The sequence below is a fragment of the Gambusia affinis genome, linkage group LG23 (genome assembly GCF_019740435.1).
Source record: "Gambusia affinis linkage group LG23, SWU_Gaff_1.0, whole genome shotgun sequence".
Classification (NCBI taxonomy): domain Eukaryota; kingdom Metazoa; phylum Chordata; class Actinopteri; order Cyprinodontiformes; family Poeciliidae; genus Gambusia; species Gambusia affinis.
Genome location: NC_057890.1, coordinates 9,564,923 through 9,585,920, shown reverse-complemented (window position 1 = coordinate 9,585,920; position 20,998 = coordinate 9,564,923). Strand labels below are relative to the sequence as shown.

The 20,998-nt window shown below is 40.2% G+C and overlaps 1 protein-coding gene across 3 annotated transcripts in view; it reads right to left on the bottom strand.

The window, feature by feature from the left end:
- Nucleotides 1-1,376: 1,376 nt before the first annotated feature.
- Nucleotides 1,377-20,998, bottom strand: part of dock4b (dedicator of cytokinesis 4b) — a 183,004-nt gene continuing 163,382 nt past the window's right edge. For all 3 annotated transcript variants that reach the window (XM_044108066.1, XM_044108068.1, XM_044108067.1), the window contains 9 exons: nt 20,351-20,470; nt 19,890-20,011; nt 18,188-18,299; nt 15,843-15,924; nt 14,566-14,675; nt 11,893-11,965; nt 8,332-8,448; nt 7,690-7,751; nt 1,377-3,919 (listed from right to left, as the gene is read on the bottom strand). In XM_044108066.1, coding sequence (XP_043964001.1) covers nt 3,464-3,919; nt 7,690-7,751; nt 8,332-8,448; nt 11,893-11,965; nt 14,566-14,675; nt 15,843-15,924; nt 18,188-18,299; nt 19,890-20,011; nt 20,351-20,470 — 1,254 coding nt within the window. In that variant the 3' untranslated portion in view covers nt 1,377-3,463. The remainder of the gene's footprint in view (nt 3,920-7,689; nt 7,752-8,331; nt 8,449-11,892; nt 11,966-14,565; nt 14,676-15,842; nt 15,925-18,187; nt 18,300-19,889; nt 20,012-20,350; nt 20,471-20,998) is intronic.

The window sequence follows — 20,998 nt, the reverse complement described above, 5'->3', positions numbered from 1 at the left end:
GTACTTGTCTGTAGAATTAGCCATATTTTCACAAAGTGCCTATTTTAAGAGGCTGCTCAAAAAGATGGATGTACGGTTTACATTCATTTATAACTAATAGGACCATCAGGGAATGTTTGTGGGGTCCTAAGAGGAAAGCAGGAGAATTTGTGGGATGGCACCGTATGGCAAGCGCATATATACTTCTATAATTATGGCCTATAACTAGTTTATTTTAGCTTGGACAGGCCTCAGGGTAAGACCCATCTGTTTAACAGAGTATGGTTGTATAGATGACATGTTTTGCCACTTACTGCCATTTTGACACCTGAAGGTTCCTTGTGCATCAGTGCTGTGTCATCTTAGCCAAAAACAAATCTTGAACAAACAAACTGGTGAATGATTTAGGAACCAAAAACTATTAACTTAAAGTCCGCAAATGTATATTTTTTTTACTTAACAGAAAAAAAGAGAGAGATTTACGTTCCTTTCCACCTTGCACTCCCTTCCTCTATTGTTGACTTAAATAACATTCAGGTTTTTAGCTTTGTCATCAATTTTGGGTTATTTAGCGTAATGCATTTGGTTGGGTCAACGAACCCGTTTAATCTCTAAATCAGTGAATTCCTTTTGAAAATTAAAAAAAAAAACCCAAAAAAACAGAAACAAAAGCCAGGAAAACATCCATTTGACACGGTTCTCACCCTGAAAAACTTGAGTTCCATTAAAATAAAAATTTTACCGCAATTAATCAAAAGCAAGTTTCAGTTCAAGCTAGCTAAGCAGAGTCTGTTTTGTAAAGGTGTGCGGCAGTCATTTACATACCATGTGGCCCAGCTCAGCTGCAGGTATGCTGTGACGGCTCCAACTCTCATTTCCCTTTCACTGCCTGGCATCTGCATGTTGTCTGATCCCTTTTGCATCCTTCATCTCATCCTCTCCCTCACAGCCCTGATCACCTCAAACCTCCATGCTGTCATTAAGACATTCCTGTTGCTCCTCTTCGTCTTCTCCCACCTCTTCATGTCTATGGGCTTCTGTGTTTTCTGCCTTGTTAGACCTCAGCAACTGAGCTCGTCTCTCACTCCAGACTTCAGTGAGAAAAAAAAAAAAGAAGAATAAATATGTCACCCCTCCTCTGTGTTTCTGTAAGCTTCGCAGCAACTTGACCATGTATTTTTAATGACGGCCATGGTCTGTACTCCTAATGATGTTCAACTTCACTCTGAATGCTGTTTGCATAACTGCACGGCTTCCTGCCCGCACAGCAGCAAATTTGCATTTAGCTTTTTCTAACGCATCCCGGATTTGTTTGCTTTATTGGTGAAATTATCATGAATGAACTCCCATAAACATAATTACTCTACAAAGGTAATAATCGTGGGATATAAGACATCTCCCAGTGACTCCATCTTTATTCCACAGGGCAGTTTATTGAACTTGTAAATGAGTTGGAGTCACTGTGCATGAGCTCCGCTTCTCTACACTCACAAAAAAACAATAAAAGTTGGAACATTTATAATAATTTGCTGCTTCAACATTACATTCAAAGCTGTAAATTGTTATAGCTACATCTTGTTAAAAACACAGTATTTACATTAATTGTAATACACAAATTTCATATTTGGCATACTTACATTGATCTCCTCATAATTTACATGTTCTCAAGTACTGATTAATGTGAATATTTAATCTCAAAAATTCACAACATATAATTAAAAAATAAAAAATAAAATTAAAATACAAACAATGCTAAAGCTACCCAGTCCCCACCCACATCCCAAAGTTACTTTGCTGAATATTTATGCCGAAGTTCCGTCTAATTCACTAAACAGTGTGAAACGTTCCCGTCACAGGACATCTATTCATCGCAGTCACAGCTGAACAGAGCAACTACTCGTCGTGCAGTCTACTCACGTCTGTGTTTTTAATTAAACAGAAAGCAAATCTCAACTGTACAAATATTTGACTTTGATTTGTTTGAAGATATTCCTCCCGCCCATCAATCCTCTTATTTATTTTTTAAGGTCACCGTTGATTGCAAAACTCCCAACTCCAACGTGCTCGAATACAGTTCATAAAAAAAAATTTAAAAAATTAAAAAAGGGAAAAAAAAAAAAAGTCTTTCTTGTGCTTGTCTAGATTCAAAACTCACCGGGGGGGGGGGGGAGTAGAGATTCATTTGGACTTTCAAAGGAAAGTTGTGTTAAACAATGCAATTTTCAAGCATGTCTGAGCGGTTTCACTTTGAGATTTGAGGTAAAAAATAAAATTATAGGACTCCCCCCCCCCAATTTCCTTTGGCACAACAACTACTTAACCGCTCCACACTCAAAGAGGTGTTACCATGTACAAGTCATGCAGAGAGAACAGGGTGTGTTCACATAGACGGAATTAAACCTGTGTCAGCAAACAGTTTGAGAGCATGCATTTGGTCCAGACGTAATGACTTCACTTCACTGAGTTTAAAGAAAGGACAGTGTGTTGGTTTGCAAAAAGGGCCTCAAAACCTGCTGTTACTGTGCCAAAGACGATTCCTGCCAACAAAAATGACCAAATATGGTCACAACTAGCCATGGGCCGACTATCATTATGAAGGTATTTGGAGTCCACTGCTATTGCTTTGCAATATTGTCCTTGCAGCTGATTGAACCAGGCTACAAGTTTTGTTTCTGTTCCGTCAGTTTTCGCTTTGTAAATGTGGCCAGGGCCTGAAATTGTATTTTCACTCACCGGCCCACGTCTCTCACCGGCCCACGTCTAGTCACGACTGTTGTACGAATTTTAACGCGAGGCACAAATGCACCCTCTAAATTGAAGTTGATTGAAGTTGTAAGCTCTTTATAAAACAATATTCCACACCCGCCCTTGAGAAGTTATAACAATGGGAACACACCCTTGTCTTCCACACTTCACCGAAATGCATACTCGAGGCCCTTAGCACCAGTTTTTTTTTTTTTTGCCAAACAGTATAGAAATATACTGAGTTGTGTAAAAAACAAAAACAAAACAAAAACAACAAATAATTAAAAAACGTGCAAGACTCACAGATAAAAGACTCCGTTTCCAATATTTAAGGCAAAAAAACTAATGTATACTAATATACATACATCTGAAGTTGTTTCTATCAAAATTTTGTTGTCTTTCTTTCTTAATTCTAGAACGTTTGGGTAAACATACGTTACGACTGGCCACGGTTTGTGGAGAAACCAGTGGGGAATGACCACGACAGAGTCAATGCCTCTGGTAAATGTGGAAGGGAACCGTTTCTGATCCGGTAGTTTTACCTGTTTTTGCTAGCTTCCGACCGCCTGTTAAACCACTGAGCCCGCCCCTTTTATTGGGAGCGTCGGGAACGCCGAGCTGAGAATCACATGAAACGTGAGTGCCGAGTAGAAAAGTGCAAAATACGCCAGTGTGTGTTTGTGTGTGTGTGTGTTTTTTTTAATTATTATTATTATTATTATTTCACCTAAACATACACCTATAGCTGGGACACCTTCCTGGGCAGGGGTCTCGGTCGTGGCACCCGAGGGTCGGCGTTCCCGTCCAGCTTCATGCTGCCCGTGCGGATCTGGTGAGGTTTGGGCGGCAGGGCCGGCGGATCCGTTTGCGGCGGGATGGAGAGGCTGTGCGGCAGCGGCACGGGCCGGCGCGGGTTGTTCCTCTCGTACACGCTGTAAGGAGGCGGGGTCTTGTTCTCCCGGCGGATGGGCTCGTCGGAGCTGCTGGAGATGGAGTTCGGCAGCGGGGCGGGCGGCGGCAGAGCGTGGGGCAGGTGGTCGCCGGCGGGCAGCTCGGTGCCCGAAGCTTCGGACACGCTGCAGCGGCTCAGAGACGAGATGCCGCTGCTGTAGCTGCCGGACAGGACGGGCGAGTTGGAGACCAGGCTGGTAGACTGGCACTCGGTGGGGGACGGGGTGAAAGGTGGCATGGCGGTCTGCGGAAGGACAAGGATGCACGGGATAGTAACTGTTGTGTGATGCATCAAATCTTACGCTGCACTGGTTCACAAACAATTTTCAGACATTAGAAACCAAAATGTGCCACACACACACACACACATCAAAATAGATCAATTTTTCATTTGGTTCTATTGCTTCTACTTTCTGCCAAAAGAGAAACGCGTGCATTTTCACTGGAAAACTGTATTACAGATTATAGTCATCTTTTGAACTCTGAGAAAAAAGAAAGGAATGTTTTCTTCTTTTCCACAAAAAACTTGCAGCTTTTATTTATCAGTATCAGAATTTGCTGCATCGACTGAAACTCGTATCCCATTGAAGGTTGCCCGTTTTGTTCACCAGGTATGGCAGATGGGCAGAGTAAGAGCTTTGTTAAAGTGGGTGACCTTCCATTGTAAGGTGAACCTTCCTGTTTATTTATTCATGAGTGTGCTCATTTGTTTCTTTCCTCTTTCAGCTGAGTTTTTCCTTTTCGAAATCTCATTTGTGAATCCTGATGCTCTGAACATTCCTGTTACTGATTCTATGATGGCTTCAAACTGTTCTTTTACTTTCTTTGAAGATTAGTTTTACTGAAATTCAACGCACTTTACAAACAGAGACAGTTTATGTACGGTATCTATAAGTCAATTCAATCCTGTCATATAGATACAATTCCGTTTGTTCCTAGTTATAGAACGATGCGAACGAAACCAGATTCCATCTCTGGAGTTAAATTTTAACAGTTAAATCTTGGCATCACCTGATCAGAGTACTTTTTCCAAACTGCAAACAGAAATTATTCTGATGTTGTCTCAACAATAATTTTTAAAAAATTTTTTTCCTGCAGTCTTCTGCAAAGTCAAAATTTCTAATCTGTGACTGACTTGACTGATGGCTGTTGCAGGTAATACGTCACCTGCTGATACCTACTCCACACAATCCCAACTTTAAAGAAATACTTTCGTTCTCATGTTCTAAGCATATTTATTTAAAATTCAATGAAACGTGCCTTGGGTTAATAGTGCATAAATCTAAAGGTTAAACAATATCACAGCCTCAACGCATAATTGTATGAACTTAGAATTTGTTAATGCTCCGTAAGTAATTAATTACTGCAGTTGCAGAACTGTTATACTGTTTGTAAGGTAGCAATAATAAATTGCCCAAACAGAATCCAGAAAAAAAAAAATAAATAAAAGAGCACCAAGCTTTTATTCTCCTTTAATGGATCTGGTGCACAGTGATAAAAAAAATAATAATACAATATGCTGGCCAATCCTAAAAAAACCCATAACAAAACAGAGAAGAAGAAAAGAAAAACCTTTAAAATGTTTTTATTTTTTTTCTACACAGTTATGCCATGCTGCTGCTGGTGTTGCTGCTGAAACCTAATTGGATCCAGTGGACTATGGAGTTTATCAGTACACTTCACACTACAAGGGGCATGCACAAAGAAAGGTAACCATTTGACATGCACAAGTGGAGAAACCCTATTTCATCTGGGTCAAGCTTGATAAAAATCTATAGACTTAATAAAGCGCTCATAAGTAATTTAAACTTGTTGCTTTTTTCATTTCTTTTTGCCCTGAAGAGAATCCTCTGACCAAAAATTGTTACTGCTCCTTTACGGGGGAATGAGTGCAGCGCTGTGGTAATGGGGCCCCGGCTGCAGCCTCATGATGCGTGTGCGCTCATGCGCCGGATAATGCGTCTCTGCTTGGGGTCTGGCTGAGGATTGGTCGCGGCGCCACGCGGCTCGGCGCTTCACTCCGGGCGTCTCCGTTTTGCCTCGGCAACGGGCGGCCGCAAACAAACTCGGCGGGCGTGGATGTGCTGCCGTCGCACACGAATCTGACTCAAAGGCGCCGAGCAGTCAGTCACAAAGTAATTGTGACGAGAGAGAAGACGGAGAGGTTAGCACTGTTTGTGTAAAAAAAAAATATAATAAATAAAAAATAAAAAAAAATCCCAGCTGAGACGAGTCGAGCCAGATGGAGCACAGTGTCGGTGCTGCTGCTTTTTACCCTCATTAGGAGGGTGCTTCCTTAACCTTTCCCAAACTTCTGTAGCTTCGACTGGCTGATATGAACTAATAAGAAGCTCATTAGTGAGAAATCTGAGCCTGGAGTCAAAGCAAGACTAATCAGTTTGTTCGCAGACAAATGTTGGTAAAAAACAAAAAATAAAACAGAGGTCGAAGATACTAAATTGTTGTTTCAACACCTCGGCTGATTGATGCTAAAGGGAGCATTTAGTGCGCCTAGCTAACAGGTTTTCTTGCTGCATTAAAAGCAAAGACTTTTTCATTTTATAAGCTTTAAGTGTTTATATTAGCCTATTATCAAAATGAGGAAGTATATACATAATTAGCATTCATAATTACATTTCATTTTCCCTGCAGTGACGCACCATGTGACTCTATTGTACAATGGTGCTGTAAGATTTCTGTGCAAATGCCAAGCATGTCAGTGCAACGGTAAAACATAGCAGCATCCTCAGACCTGAGCAACAAAACACAATAATATCGCCAAGTGTCATTCTAAATATATACTGAGAAAAATCATTAATCAATTTATAAAAACAACCACTTTGTTACTAAATATATGTGCCTATGGCAGGATTGTGTTCTTACGTGTTTAATGTGACTTCTGTTTACGGACATCACTGGACAGCTTCTCAACATCGGCCATGTAAGGTGCAACTTTAATCTTGACGTGGCAGCTAATGTGGAAACGTCTTTCCACATAACTGGATTTTTCAGACTATGAGTCGCTACTTTGTCCCCACGCTTCGAAGCAGGCGGCTTATGTATGTACGTTTCCAGTTATTTAAAAAAACAATTACAGGTGCGGCTAATAGTAAGGTGCGCTCTATAGTTCGAAAAGCACGCTACTCTTTTTGTTATTTGACAAACAACCAGGTAATCCTTCCACATTGGCAATGAATGCAAAGGATTCGGTCCAAGAATTGTAGAATCTCTCCTCGACCATTTTCCTCTTTTCCCCTTTGCTCTCCACAGCCCACCACCACACACCCGTCGGTTTGTTTAAAACAGCCACCTGCCTCGCGCCCCACCCAGCTGAAAGAAACGAGTCACAGGCTTTGACGCAAATCTTCATCGACAGAAATGTTGAAATTTAATATTCCGTCTACACATTTTTATACCATTGGAACACGTTAAGAATGACTGTGTCATGTTTGTCCTCCTACAGAAACCATATTAAAACAAAAAAATATATTTTTCCCCACATATATTTTTCACATTTCAAACATGTTTTTATAAAAAGCTCCAGAGAGCCTCTAGGGCGGCTTGCCGACCCCCTGGCCTAGTCAAAACATAAAGCAGCAACAGGTTGTGAAAATGCATGAAATTCTCTTTATCGAATCTGACAGAAAGACAGTCCAAAAAAATCCCTCTCACTAAAAATCCCATTGGAAAAAGTTGCATGAATGCTGCTTTTTTTTTGAAGGTGTTGAAAATTACACCAGCAGAGAAGTCTAATAATAAAACCATGTACGTTTTCAGATTTTTTCATTAAACAGGTGACATCCCTGCGAAACCTTGAGCGTATTTATCTAATACTCTCCAGCCAATCCCGTTTCAGGACCTCTTTGGGTCGGCTGACACATTAAGTCCTAAATCAGCAGCAGTGGAGCTGGTCACAGCTCCAGTGAGCAGTTAATACAACCCGACTCAGCCTCACGTTCGACACAGAGCGGGATAATGACCGTTTCCAGAAGAGTGAACAGAAGCGGGACCGACCTTCTGCGGTGATCTGGACATGGGACCCGGCGACTGCGACCTGGCGTTTTTAGCGGAGGAAGCTGCAGACATAAAAAAAAAAAAAAAAAAAAAAAAAAAAAACGGAGAGAGAGAGAGGAATAGAATTAGGGGAGAAGCGTTTTCTTTCACACAGTGGGATGACACAGCATGAAGTCATGCAAACAAGGACACACGAAGCAAAGAGAGCCTAGAGCTGAAAGAATTAGCGAAATCAAATAAACACTGTTGTTCTGCAGGTCCTCCAGACCGCCTTAAGCTCCCTCTACACCCAACAGCTGCTCTCGCACTCTGGAGAAGGAGGAAGCGAGTCCATCTGCCGATGACGCTGCTGGGTTAACTGTGCTACATCCTAAAACACTCGAGCCAAATCTCTTTCATCTGTAAATAATAAAAATAAAAAATAGATCTAAAATGACAGAAGAAGAAGAATTAAACTGCACTGAAACGCAAATTTAAAACAAGTATGATTAGAATCTGATGCTGCCATATAGCAGAAGGAGGAGAAGGAGGAGGAGTCAGATGGGAAATTGGAAAAAGAAGAGCCGTTCGAGAGCAGCAGGAGTCAAAAGCCAGATTGGAAAAATGTAGCGTCATTCTTCAGCAGAGGGTCGGCCATTTTACCTGGGTGCTGTGGCCTGGGAGGGATGGGAGGGCATATGGGTTTGGAGACATTGTCAGAGAAGGCCGGCGCCCGCTCTTTGACACTGTCTAGGCTCCAGCTACTGGGAGTGGGTCTCACTTTACAGCACACAGACACACCACACAAAATAAAGCAAATTTTAAAAAAAATCACATGATGGAATTTGCATGCAAAAACACAACATACAATAGAAACACTGAGATTTTCTATGAATAACATGCTGATGAATGAGGCTAGAGTTGTTGTAAATGCATCAGTCTTCACACTTTAAGGAAATGTATGAATTTTGATTCGACTGGAGATGTAAATTTGAAAATATTTTCTTCAATATACATTTCCTTGGCATGCTCTCTGATCTTTCTCAAGTTGGGAAAATGGACCTCTAAATGTCACATAACTGTATAGTTTCACCTCACCAAGAAGTCATGGAGTCATCCATATTAAAAATTTTATAATACTTCTGATTGACCTAAAAAAAATGCATTTCTTAGGTCTTTATGACCTAAGAATGTGCCTAGCTAGAAGACTTGTTTTACTATTGTATTCCAATGGAAAAGGAGATTTAATAATTTCCCCAACTCACAAATATTTAAACCTGCAATGGGTCTGTCCAATAATTAAACATATAAGAAAAAATAAAGGATTTTTTCATTTTGTTTAAGGAAATGATGCTCTAGAGCAGCGGTGTCAAACTCCAGCCCTGCAACTTTTAGTTGTGCCTCTGTTGCACCACCTAACTAGAATAATTATGTCATTAGCAAGGCTCTGGAGAACTGGTCTACACAAGGAGGAGGTAATCAAGTCATTTCATTCCAGTGTTTTGTAGCTGTGGCACATCTAAAAACTGCAGGATATCGACCCTCGAGGACTGGAGTTTGAGACCCCTGTTCTAGAGGAAAACGTTTTTACTTTAAGGCCTTTCCAAGGGGTGCCAATAGTTATGGAGGTCACGTATGTCAGCTACGTGTGTGGCAAACTGCTCAACCTCGATGTGACAGATTCAACATGAACCGTTTCAACAACTTGGCTTATTGTACACGACATTTTTCTGTCTTTTCTTTGAAGTAACAGAAGGTGAGTAGAAATGATGCAACGTCACCTTCCGCAAAACAAAAAAAACCAAACCAACACACACGCAGGCACACAAAGAACATTGGGTTGTTTGCTCACCGTCAATCAAAGTGGATCAAAACTATATTTTTTTTCCCCCAAGATATTTGTGCAGTTGATTATTTGGTTCCCTTTTTACAATTTAATAGATTTATCTCCGATTCCCACAGCCCTTCCTTCATGCGCACATTTGGGTATTTTCTGCCGAGAACTGAATAAAATGAGGATTATCTTTTTGAAATTTAAAGTTCATTACATTAGCTGCCATTCGGTCACAACTTTAGATGCAGATATATAATCAGGAAATCGGTGAAGTTGTTCCTTGTATGCCATGTTTTAGAGTGGGCGTTAAACTCTAACAATGCGATCCAAAGATATAATTAGAAGGTAAAAAAAAAAAATTACACTTCCTCAGTAACAGGTTCTGTGTAAATTCTTCCACCTTTTTTATTTATTTATTAATTTTTTTTTATCATTGTCATCAGTGCAGACGGCCTGCATCACCATATTGTGATACAAGCGCCCTTCTCCTGCTGTGTTAGTTACAGATCACACTCCACTCACGTGGAAGAGTTTAGTGTTTTCGTGCGAGTCACAAGGAAGCCATCACATCCACGCGCCTCGCTGTTTACTAAAACGTGCGTCTTCTGACACCATCTGTAATTATTCCTACGCCCAGGAAAGAAGTGTGGAGTGTTATTGGTTGTTCCGTTGCATCTTAAATCCAAGTCCAAAAGAAAATATGGAGGCGGGGAAAGTTTTTGAAGAAAATTGGAAGAATTTTGGCCGAGGTGTGAATCATTGTCTTTAAAACCATAAAACTGGCTCAGAGCTGGTGGAGGATGATCTCATAGCACCCTAAGCCTTCCAGAAGCTCTGAGAAAACAAGTTTAAACAGTAAAGGCTAAAAAAAAAAAAAAAATAAAAAACTGTTCTTTTAATGCTTTAAAGAATAATACTTTAGGGTCTGATGGGAAAAAAAAAATGCATAAAAGCATCAAATGGAACCAGTCGTTCTTTTTATGCTCAGCATTTGTTTGGAGCCCACTTCAAAAATACTAATGTCTGCTTCGTCTCTGTCTTCAAAGTGAAAGGCAGACATGTTGCATCAAGTTGAAGAGGGTTAAGAATAAAAAATAAAAAGAGACTCTTTAAATGTATGTGACAGGATTGCATGGTGTTTGTCTTATATCACAGTATTTTATTTTACAGAAGGTAATTGCAAAACACATAATATAGGTTTACTGCATATTTTAAACTGTGATACCATCTCCTATCTGAGCTATATATGCTGGGTTTGCACCGACTGCAGGGAGTGTTTTGAGAGTGGAACCGGACAATTTTTGGTTTCATATTGCCAAATCTGTTAATTGTTATTTTCAGAATCAAAGAATTATCCAGATAGTAGAAACAGCCAAATGAACCAGGCTGCATTATGCTACTAATAATGTTATTAAAATCATTTTCTGACTAGAAAGATAAACACACATCGGTCTCAGTTGAGTGGCACTTTATCTTGTCATTTTAATTCTGAAACTTTTTTAAAACTGATATTTAAATAGAAGAGTGTGAACGTAGATTGATGACATTTTGACTCTGGGTGCTTTCAGATTCTTTTCCCAAGTGTAACCGACAATTTAAGATGTAGTATGAAACCTCTGGACAGGGTTAAGGACTTTTAAAGGTCTAAAATTCAGATTAGACTTATTCAAACTATTATAAACATAACTCATATAAACACCTGATGCCAATTTAAGAGTTGGTGAAACACATTTGTATCATTAGGTAAAGACAAATTAACAAATTTATAGACATGACAAAAATCACCAAACTACTGTAAAACAACAGATTTTGAAGATTTATCTCCAGTTGTATTTCGATGTCGGGGTTAATTAGAAAAAGTACAACAAAAAACATTGTCAACAACGGCTCTTTGAGAAAAACTGAATTCAGTAAGAGTGGAAAATGTATGGTCAAGGCTTTGCAAAAATTGGTTCTTTGAAAAGGTCATAAAAAAAAACAATCAGAGCATTTTTGTTATATTTGTGTTTTCAAAAGAAGCTTCTACGGAGATATTCGCTGCAGCTGCCAGAAGAATGCTCGGTTACAGGGTGCAGCAAATACACACTGCATGTATGAGGAAGATGGCTGACACTCTGGACAGTACAGCACGCACAGACAAAAACCCAAGAAGCTGTTTGGTCTGCAGCTTCGCATCACAAAGCAGATGGCAGCCATTTCTCTTTGGGGATTAGGATAGATGGACACAAACAAGGAATTAGTGATAAAAACACTTTTTCTATAGACATAAAATAATAGATATTCCCTAGAAGAAGTTTTTTTTTTTTTTTTAGTGCTTCTGATTGCTGAGTGGACAGTTCCCAGTACAACTCAGGAATATAAATAGATGTGCAACGATAGCGAATGTGTACCTTTATCTGGTGCCGAGAGGTTGGGGTCACTCCTGGGTAGAGTGGTGTCGCCTATCTGGTGAGCAGGAGCTCTCTGCAGAATAAGGAAATCACACAAATTAATCTTAAAAACACACAACGAGTAAAGATATTTCAGCTGCGCTACATGACATAGATACTGTTTTTACAAAAATTGGACTAAAGCTCTCGTAAAAGGAGAGAATGTCGATGACACAAACAGCAGAGTGTTCGTAATTTTGCTATAATTTTTTAATTTAAGTTGGTTGTAATGACTGCCAAACAAGTCCAGGAGAAAAACATTTGATCTACAGAACTGACTAAGCAGAATTTGACTTGAGAAGTCCAGTTCCGAGTCATGTTGTTATTATGGTTACTCATTCATTTAGTCTGACGGCCTTCTCTGCAGTCCAGCATTTTCATGTGGACTCAGGAAATTGATTCGCTTGCGGTTGCACTGTGCAATGTGACTCCAGCACACACACAATAAACTGGCTTGATTAAATTAGCAGACTTTCTGCAATGATGTGTTTTCTCCTACCAAGAAAGGAGCGCTGACAATAAAAACAGAATACAAATAAGGGAAATGATTTTAAAAAAAGAAAAAGAACAGTAATTTGTCTGTACTTGTGTTTGTGATGTCACAACAGGAACAAGAAGAAAGTTAATGAGTTTGTATTGATTAGTTAGCATTGAGCTTTTATTGCTAAAAAAAAAAAAAAAAAAAAAAAAAAAGGTGAAATACACTAAAAATGTAAATAGACATACCTAAAATAGTGGATTGGTTTCCTGAACCCTTTTGTGATGTCACAATAGGGATGTGCACTTGGAAACTTTTATTTTGGCCAAGTATATTTTATCATGAAGAATTAACATTATATATCATTTTAGACCTAATTATCTGACAGGTCATTAATTTAAAACTGCAAAGAAATGTCAAGACATGTTGGTTTTGTCTCCGCCTGAGAAACATGACTTTGTGTTCGCCCTAAATTTGCAAAACTAAGAATGCAGCTAAGCAACTCGTCTTTCTAATAACCGACATTAATCACCCAATAAAAGCGTTTTGTAGTATATAGGTCATCGGCAATAATCTCCGCTGTAGAATTAAACATAAACGGGGTGAAAAAGAGGTGAACTCCACATTAAGCCGCGACCGCGAGCGATGACCGGCCAAGAAAAGCAAATAGATTAGGGTTGCTTTGTTTTTTTTGTTTTTTTTCTATTATCAGAGCTTTGTCGGTGGATTGATTGTGTGGTTCTGTTACATACTGTCCTTCAACCGGGAAAGCAATTACAATATCATGTTGCTCTCGTAACCTCTTGTTTTTATGTTATCAGTTTGGTGTACAAAACGGTTCTTTTGCCCCCCCCCTCCACATACACACACATAATGGAACAAAGCTGGGGTAATCTTTAGCAAAAACAGAAGTAACTACTGCTTGTGAAAAATCGCACCTCTCCGCGACAAAATGGCCTTAACACCATGAGCCCTCGCCAAGGAGACATTTTTGTCTCTTAGACAGAAGTCACCCATTGAGATGTATTGTACATTAAAAAGGTGACCTTGTTTTCTGCCACAGTGTGCACCTCATTGGGTGCTGCAGTTGTTACAAACTTCGAGTTTCCCCTCTAGGCAGAATGTAACACTGCGCTGGACAACTATAGATCTGCTTCCTAATTTGTCTCTGTCCCAATCACACAACCGAACTTTGACCAAAAACAAAACTCAACTGAGGCGCCAGTGAACCTCTTAGGCGAGCAGAAAGTAGATGAAGTGTCTGGATCTTTGAGGTTATTTTTTCCACTTGTGGCATTCAAATGCATTCTATATATCTAAATATTGCCCTGAATGAGTTGCTGTATGTTCCTTGACCTGGTTTTGATGTAATGTGATAGAGTCATAACAGGATTAACACTTTAAAGATCTTGATGATTGCAACAAAGGTAAAGACTGACTTAAAATAATGTATTCCTTACATTTTACCAGTGGTTGAATTGCCATGTATGCATGTTTTATGTTGGTTTAAAAGTGAGGAAGATTTTTTTGATCATCACTTTTGACGCACTCCCAGTGTGAAGAGTTTATGTATACTGGAGATCAGCAGGCTGGGATTCATTGTGTCCTGCTGCGTCATGACCAGGTCAGTTACTTTTGTGTGGCATCAAGATCTTGTTCTATTCTAATTTCCAAACTCCAAAACGTTCAGTGGTTTAAAAGGCTTTTAACGCCACTGAAAGGTGCCTGAGTCACCAGGATTGTTCTGTGGTTGTGCAAACACCGTTTCGTATGTAGCATAAGTACTAGGCACTGCATAGCCTGTTTCTGTGCACTGCTCATCAGCTGGTTGAAAGAAGGATCATGCAATTTAACCATCTTTTCAAATTTGGTGTCAAACACAATGGTGTGCAAAGAGAAGTAGTGTCACCTTATTATTATTACTACCCTAATTAAAACTGTATTTGGAAATTTAGTGTCACATTAGCATCAAGCTATTACTGAATACTGGCTAAAGACTATGGAATCTGAATGAATTTATATAACCGATGAAACCATGAACTTTGCAAGATAATAAACATTCCCATGGCAATGTATCAACTACTAATATAAATTAGAAAATTTATGAAGAGGAAAGATGCCAAAGCATATAAATGAATACGTTTATATTTGCCAACCTGTGCAGGATCAAGGGTATTGGAGAAGATGGCACTGACCGGTCTCTCCCGTGGAGACAGACAGGCATTTTCTCTGGAATGCTTGTGTTTTTCTGCCATTTGAGGCGAACCTGAAATGAACAGTGTTATATGTTAGAGCTGTGTCTCACACACACGCATGCAAGCATGCCCATTCGCAAACATGTTCAGGACCAAACAGGGAGCAAGGTGTTAGGCTATTACCCGCAAATACTGGCAATCAGGAAAGGCCAATCTCTCTTTCTCCCTCCAAGCCTCTCTCTCTTTGCCGTCCTTTCAGCCTCAATAGCTCCACAACATGATAAATGGCTTGCCCCCTCCTTCACACACACACGCCCATATCCTCCTCACTCCCTCTAACCTAACTCCCTTGCCTCCTCCGTTACACTGGACAATCACAACGGGGACGTGAGCCACAGCTCAACACGGTGTAGCTCGTGTCAATAGATAGGGGCAAAATCCAAGCGCGCAAATTCATCATTATTGCCGCCCTTCCCCTCAGCAGCTGCCGCATGAATCTTGAACCATTAGCCAACTTGACAGCACTTGGAAGACTATCATATGAATATAAGATAGCAATCGCTGGCTCTCCTTCAGGTAGCACCACAGAGGCAATAATTCTCCGCACGCTTTATGGGTAGACAGAGGGCACTTTTATAAGGGCGCCGCCCGCTGTCAGCGGCTTGCCAAAGGGGAGTGCATACGCTTCCATAAACGTCTTCATATATTCTCGCTTTTTTATGATCGGGATCAGGCAAAAACACACTTACACATTTGAACACATCGGGACGAGAGGGGCAGCAGGATGAGGCATTAACTATTCACTCTACCCAGCCGTGGACGCTCGGATAACCGAGTCTGGCCTGGACAGTGCTTGTTATTAGGGAATAGTCAGCTCACTTGTAGAAATTTCTTATTCTCTCTTACCACGTTGCGCGCTTTCGCCGCCGCAATGTTCCCTTCAACACCACTTCTTCTAACTCATTTATTTATCCGTCTTCATTTTGCATTCTCTCTGTTTCTCCTTTCCTCGGTTTGTTTTCCTTCAAGCTCACTTTTTCTACATTCTCTTTGAGGAACTTCCGCCGGGCTCCAACCTCGTCAGACGGGATTGCGGTTCCGTTTTGGGAGACGGCGTCGCCGAAAGGTTAAAAGTACAACGTTGCACGTACAGAACACTCGATTCAGACCGCTTGGGAATGAAATATCAGCTGGATGCTAGCACAGAGGGCTTATGTTTTTGATAGAAGCCACCTTACCTCTGGCACTGGAGGGGGCTGAGCTGGTGACGTTGGGCGAGGCAGAATGGTTGGAGCTGAGGCTCGAGGTAGATGGACTGGGCTGGAGGCGGGAAAGACGAAATTGTGAACATCTGTCTTAAATCACCAGAACATGAATATTAATGAACTTCAAGCCGAGATTTATTTATTTATATAGCCCATTTACAACAGCCTCAGCTGACCAAAGTGACCAAGTCCAACTTGGTTGGTTCAAACACACAGTGTGGCATCACCTCTGATTCTAGATAATACTGACAAAGGCTCATCTTTAGTCACAACTTACAGTAAATCAAACCTTTTTTTCTCCGATATATTAAGTTAGGCGCAGGTCTTTATTCTAAAGACAATATTCTATGATGGCAACACCTCAAGTGATTTGCACAATCAGTGCATTTACATCTGCTATTTCAGATGGATTTAGTTTAAAAATAATAGCTTGCAAAGCTAATATATATAGCAGCATTTCTAGCATAGTTAGCTATGTAAAAGTTAGCTAACTGTGATATAGCACTGGTTAGGAGAAAATACATACATTTGTTTATGACAAACAGTTAAATATGAACATGAACTAAAACCTTCTGTATAAATAATCCCAGCACTTTCAGAAGTAAATTTTAACTTTGAATATTGTCAATTTCCTCCATTGGAGTGGTTAGTAATGCTAACCACTCCAATGGAGGAAGTAAAACCATTTGTGTTTCAATCTCAACTCTGTAGTGCATAAACAAATATTTCCAGAGTACCTGTCATAATTCATTTAATAGGAATATAATCAGTGTCTGTAATACTGAGCAACATCTGTTGGTGGTTTACAAACCAAACAACACTCTTAATGTTACTCACTGGAATGTTGGAATCTTTGGAGAAATGGTAATGTTTTATTTAAAGCATTTTTAAGCAGTAAAAAAAAAAGGTTTCTCCGTTTTTCTAAGCTAATGACGGGGGGATGGAGTCTTGGAAAACAAAAAATAAGAGATTGAAAATTGAAGCTGCAAAACTCTAAATAATGCATCTCTAGGAAAAAATAAAAATAAAAACAGCACACTGTTTGCTCCTGGGGTTCACAAACACCAGCAGTGTGTTTATAGTTATTGTCGTGTCATTTGCACACTTAGGAATATTTTCTGTGGCCCTCAACAGCAATTTATGAAATTTGATCCACCAACCTGCAGCTAGTGGAGATCTAGCTACATTATAATCAGGTTGTTTTCCCCTTTCATTTTAATTTCCATCCAATTGAATGAAATTGGATGGTTGACTTTTATTTAGCAGCGGAGTTGGTTACACCCGTTCATTTAACTTGGCACGGTACACCGAGCATTTTCAAAGGCCTTATCTCGTTGCTGACAATAATAACATTTTGCTCTTTTATTGTTTGTATGAATGCCTCAGCTAGAGTTTTAACTAGAATCTGACAAGGAATCTGTGGAGGGAGCAAAATTATTCCAAAGACTTGAAGCCCACTGTCAAAATACTGGTAGAGCAGAAATATGTAAAAGCCAAATTGATTTTTAAAAAATATTATATTAAATGTTCAGTCGTCACTTGAGGGATGTCTGCCTCATTTCCAATGAAAAAAAAAAAAAAGCTTCTTCGCTTGATAGAAACAGTTTTCAATCCAAGTCTGCTATCAGTATGAATACTTTTGAACTTTCATTCTACTAATACCAATCAAATAACTGCAAGTAACACCTAAAAAAGGAAATCCAAATCTTCAATTGGATGTCACATTGTATCATTTTTCTCCCAGGTAAAGAAAAGCTTTAATATTCCAGTCTATTATCCTAATTGACTCAGTCAGATTCCTGACAGCAGCCTTTTTTCCCTCCCATGTTTCCCCTCTCTTATTATTACTCCGGTCCTGCCAGGTGCCGCGGACGGCTTGCCAGGAGTTGTCGGCAGCTCTTTGAATTGGCCAAATCCAGTTTAGATTAGACTTAGGCAGGCTCCCCGGACGGCCCGCACAAAGCACCGTGTCCTGAATTGATATAATCATGACAATTTGCTTGGCCGGACAGAGCCCTGGAAGAGAAAAGTCGAGATGATAGAGAGGAGAAAAGGGTCAGAGGAGAGAGAGAGAGAGAGAGAGAGAGAGAAAAGGGGGAAAGGGAAGGGAGTGCAGGCGGTATAAGGCGAGGGCGGATTCAGAAAAGGTTAAAAAAAAAAAAAAAGACGAAGTGATGCGAGTTGAGCTTGTGGGGAGCAGGAGGCCAAATGTTGGGATGTGGATTCAATCTACTACTTTAACAGCCTTTTCCGTGCAAGCAGCCTCTCGTAGTGCAAGAGGGGCTGCTTGCACGTGTGTTCTACCGGTGACGGATTACCTGCATGTTGAAGACTTCATCTGAGCTCTCCGACTGCCCGGTGATATTGCTGACTTCGTTGGAGGCTTGAGATGAAAGAGAGGACGAGGAGTACCGGTTCACTGCAGGGTAGCTGCAGGGGCTGACGAGACAGAAGGAGAGAGCTTGTTACGGTGGATCTTTGTAAAAGGAAATGAAGTTATTTTCTTATCAGTCCTGAACTCAAAAAAGTTGAATTTCCCACTGAACGTTTTTGTACTCTCTCACGTTATGAGCCATAAACTTCAGCGGAGTATTTAGGGGGGGATTTTTATCAAAGTAGCACATAACTGAAGTGCATTTCGTTTTTCAAACAATCTTATAAGTGTTGAGTACATTTGGACTATATATACTTAAGGTTTTATGGAAAGTGACACGCTGGCTAAAAGCAAACATGATATAAATCGTGAAACACGACGGAGGCGGCATCATGCAGCAAGAATGATTTTTCTAATTTGGAACAGTTAAGCTCGTTTCTTAGCAACCCAGAGTTTATTCCTCCTACAAAATAAACTTTATCCTGAGTAGCGAAACCAACACAACCCTTTGAGAACACACTACAGGCACTATAAGATTGTGCTTTTTTAAGTCAAAATTTATCTTTTAAGTGTTTTAAACTAAAAACATCAAACCTTTATTGATACAAAATTTTTAGGGTGTTTAAACAATTATTTAAAATAAATTGTTTTAAAAGACGAGCACAGCAATAATTGTTAATGACCAAACATTTTGAGCAAATAAATGAATTATAATAGTTTTTTTGTGATGTAACTGTCACTCTTTTTTGAAAATTCTTTGCAGACACTGAAGGAAATCATTCATTATCTTTCCTTAACAAAACATGCCAAACATTATTATTGTCCACAGTTATAAATAGCCTCTCTGGAGGGCCTTTATAGCCACATTTGGCTCCAGATCTGCAGGTTGCAGACATCTGGTCTGCCACATAAAACCACAGTAATTTTATTTTTTTTAATCCCTCCTCCCCCTAAAAGTTACTTTGGCAGGTAACTGTGTTTCACTTACCATAAATTCACCATGGAGTCCAACACAAAGTGCACACGGGGCAGAAAATAAAAAAAGAAGAGGGGTGTCAGTTTGGATGATAAACAACTGAACAACAACTTCAGCATTTCATTAAAACAAGATTAAAATCTGAAGAAAAGAAAAATTATATCCAACAGTTTTTGCATTCTTTTCCCCCCCTCTCCACAGAAATCAAAACTTTGCTCATGGGGTGAAGAAAAAAAAAAGGGTAAATGTCACAGTGAGATTGAAGTGACGCGTGCGTCCCCAAAGTTTCTGTGCCCTGTGGGATCAGACTGTGGAAGGAGAATGTCGCAGGTAGACAGGGTGGAAGGGTCACTGAACACATCAAAACACCTACACACACACACACACGCAGCCATCCACAGTCAGCCGAATAGACAGATCCCTGTAGGTTACCCTCCCCCACCAGTTTTTCCCTTATTATAAACCAAAACCTTAAACAGATGGAAGATGTGGACAGACGGCTTTTATGGCCATTTTGAAATCTTTAACAAAATAAAAAACAGTCCTCTTTGACATTTTTATTAAAGCCCGATCCAGAAATTGCACCTATATATATATATATATATATATATATATATATATAGAGGTGTGCAATTTACAAGTAAATGCATAAAAAGAAAACGGTCATCACCTCCGCCTTGCAACCCCCCTGCCTGCGTCGGGGCTGATGATGCTGGGCACAGAGTTCCTGTAGGTCCGCGGGCTTCCGTTGGTGAAGGGAACGGGGCTCGCGCGCACATAAGCCGGGAACTCCTGCGGTTTTACATGGAGGAAAGTGGGATGATTAAAACGCTACTTGGCGCCAGCGTGTGGTACGTAAACAAAATCTGTGGTATGTAGATAAGGGGAAGTTTGTTTAATGAGGGGTGGCTACCGCCTTCCCGCCCCTCCACCTCTGCCTTCGGTGGACAGCAGGGGTCATTTCGCTTGGAAGTTTGAGCACAGCAGATGCTTTCTACTGTCGAATTTGCTTCACGCTCCCGCAAAGACGTTCGTTAATAATTCAAAGGAAATGACAGAAGACGTGCAATGTTCGGAAAGTTCTGTGTGGTATGTTTGAAGTTGTGCCTGATTTACAACCTGGTGGCCTACCTGTATGCCCAGACTGGATTTCATCAGATGAAACTGGTCCACTAGCTTCTTATGGAGAGGTCTCATGTCTTGAGGAACGTACTTCTCGTGCACAGCGAGGCCGTATTCTAAGATGTGCGCCTGGAACGCAGAGACAGAAATAACAAATACTCCTCCAAGCGCCTCGTATTTGCCCGGAATGACGAGACGTATATTTCATTTGGAAGAGCGCACCAACTGTGAAGCATGGTGGTGGCAACATTACGCTGTATGGTTTATTGTCAGAACTAAATGTGGATTGCACAAAGTGGATGGAATAATGAAGGTGTACAGCTCCCTCCAAATCTTTGAACTTCACTTTATATATTCTGTTGGAGCAACAGCAGCCTATATTCAAGTTCTGGGACAAACGAAACCTTACTCTTACTAAAAATGTATGGACCATGTCTAGAAGGCATTAAAATAAAGTCTTCCTTTCCTGATAATCCAGCCAGAATTATGACAAAAGGTTGTCAACAGTGATAAAAAGTGTAAGAGTTCTCTGGAAATTGCTAAAGGATAATGGAATCAATGCTGCGTACAGAATATGTGTGGTGGGGAATGTATTAGTTTGGGTTTTTGTGTATAATGTTCACTAATTAAACATAATTTGTTGGGTTATCCCTCCAA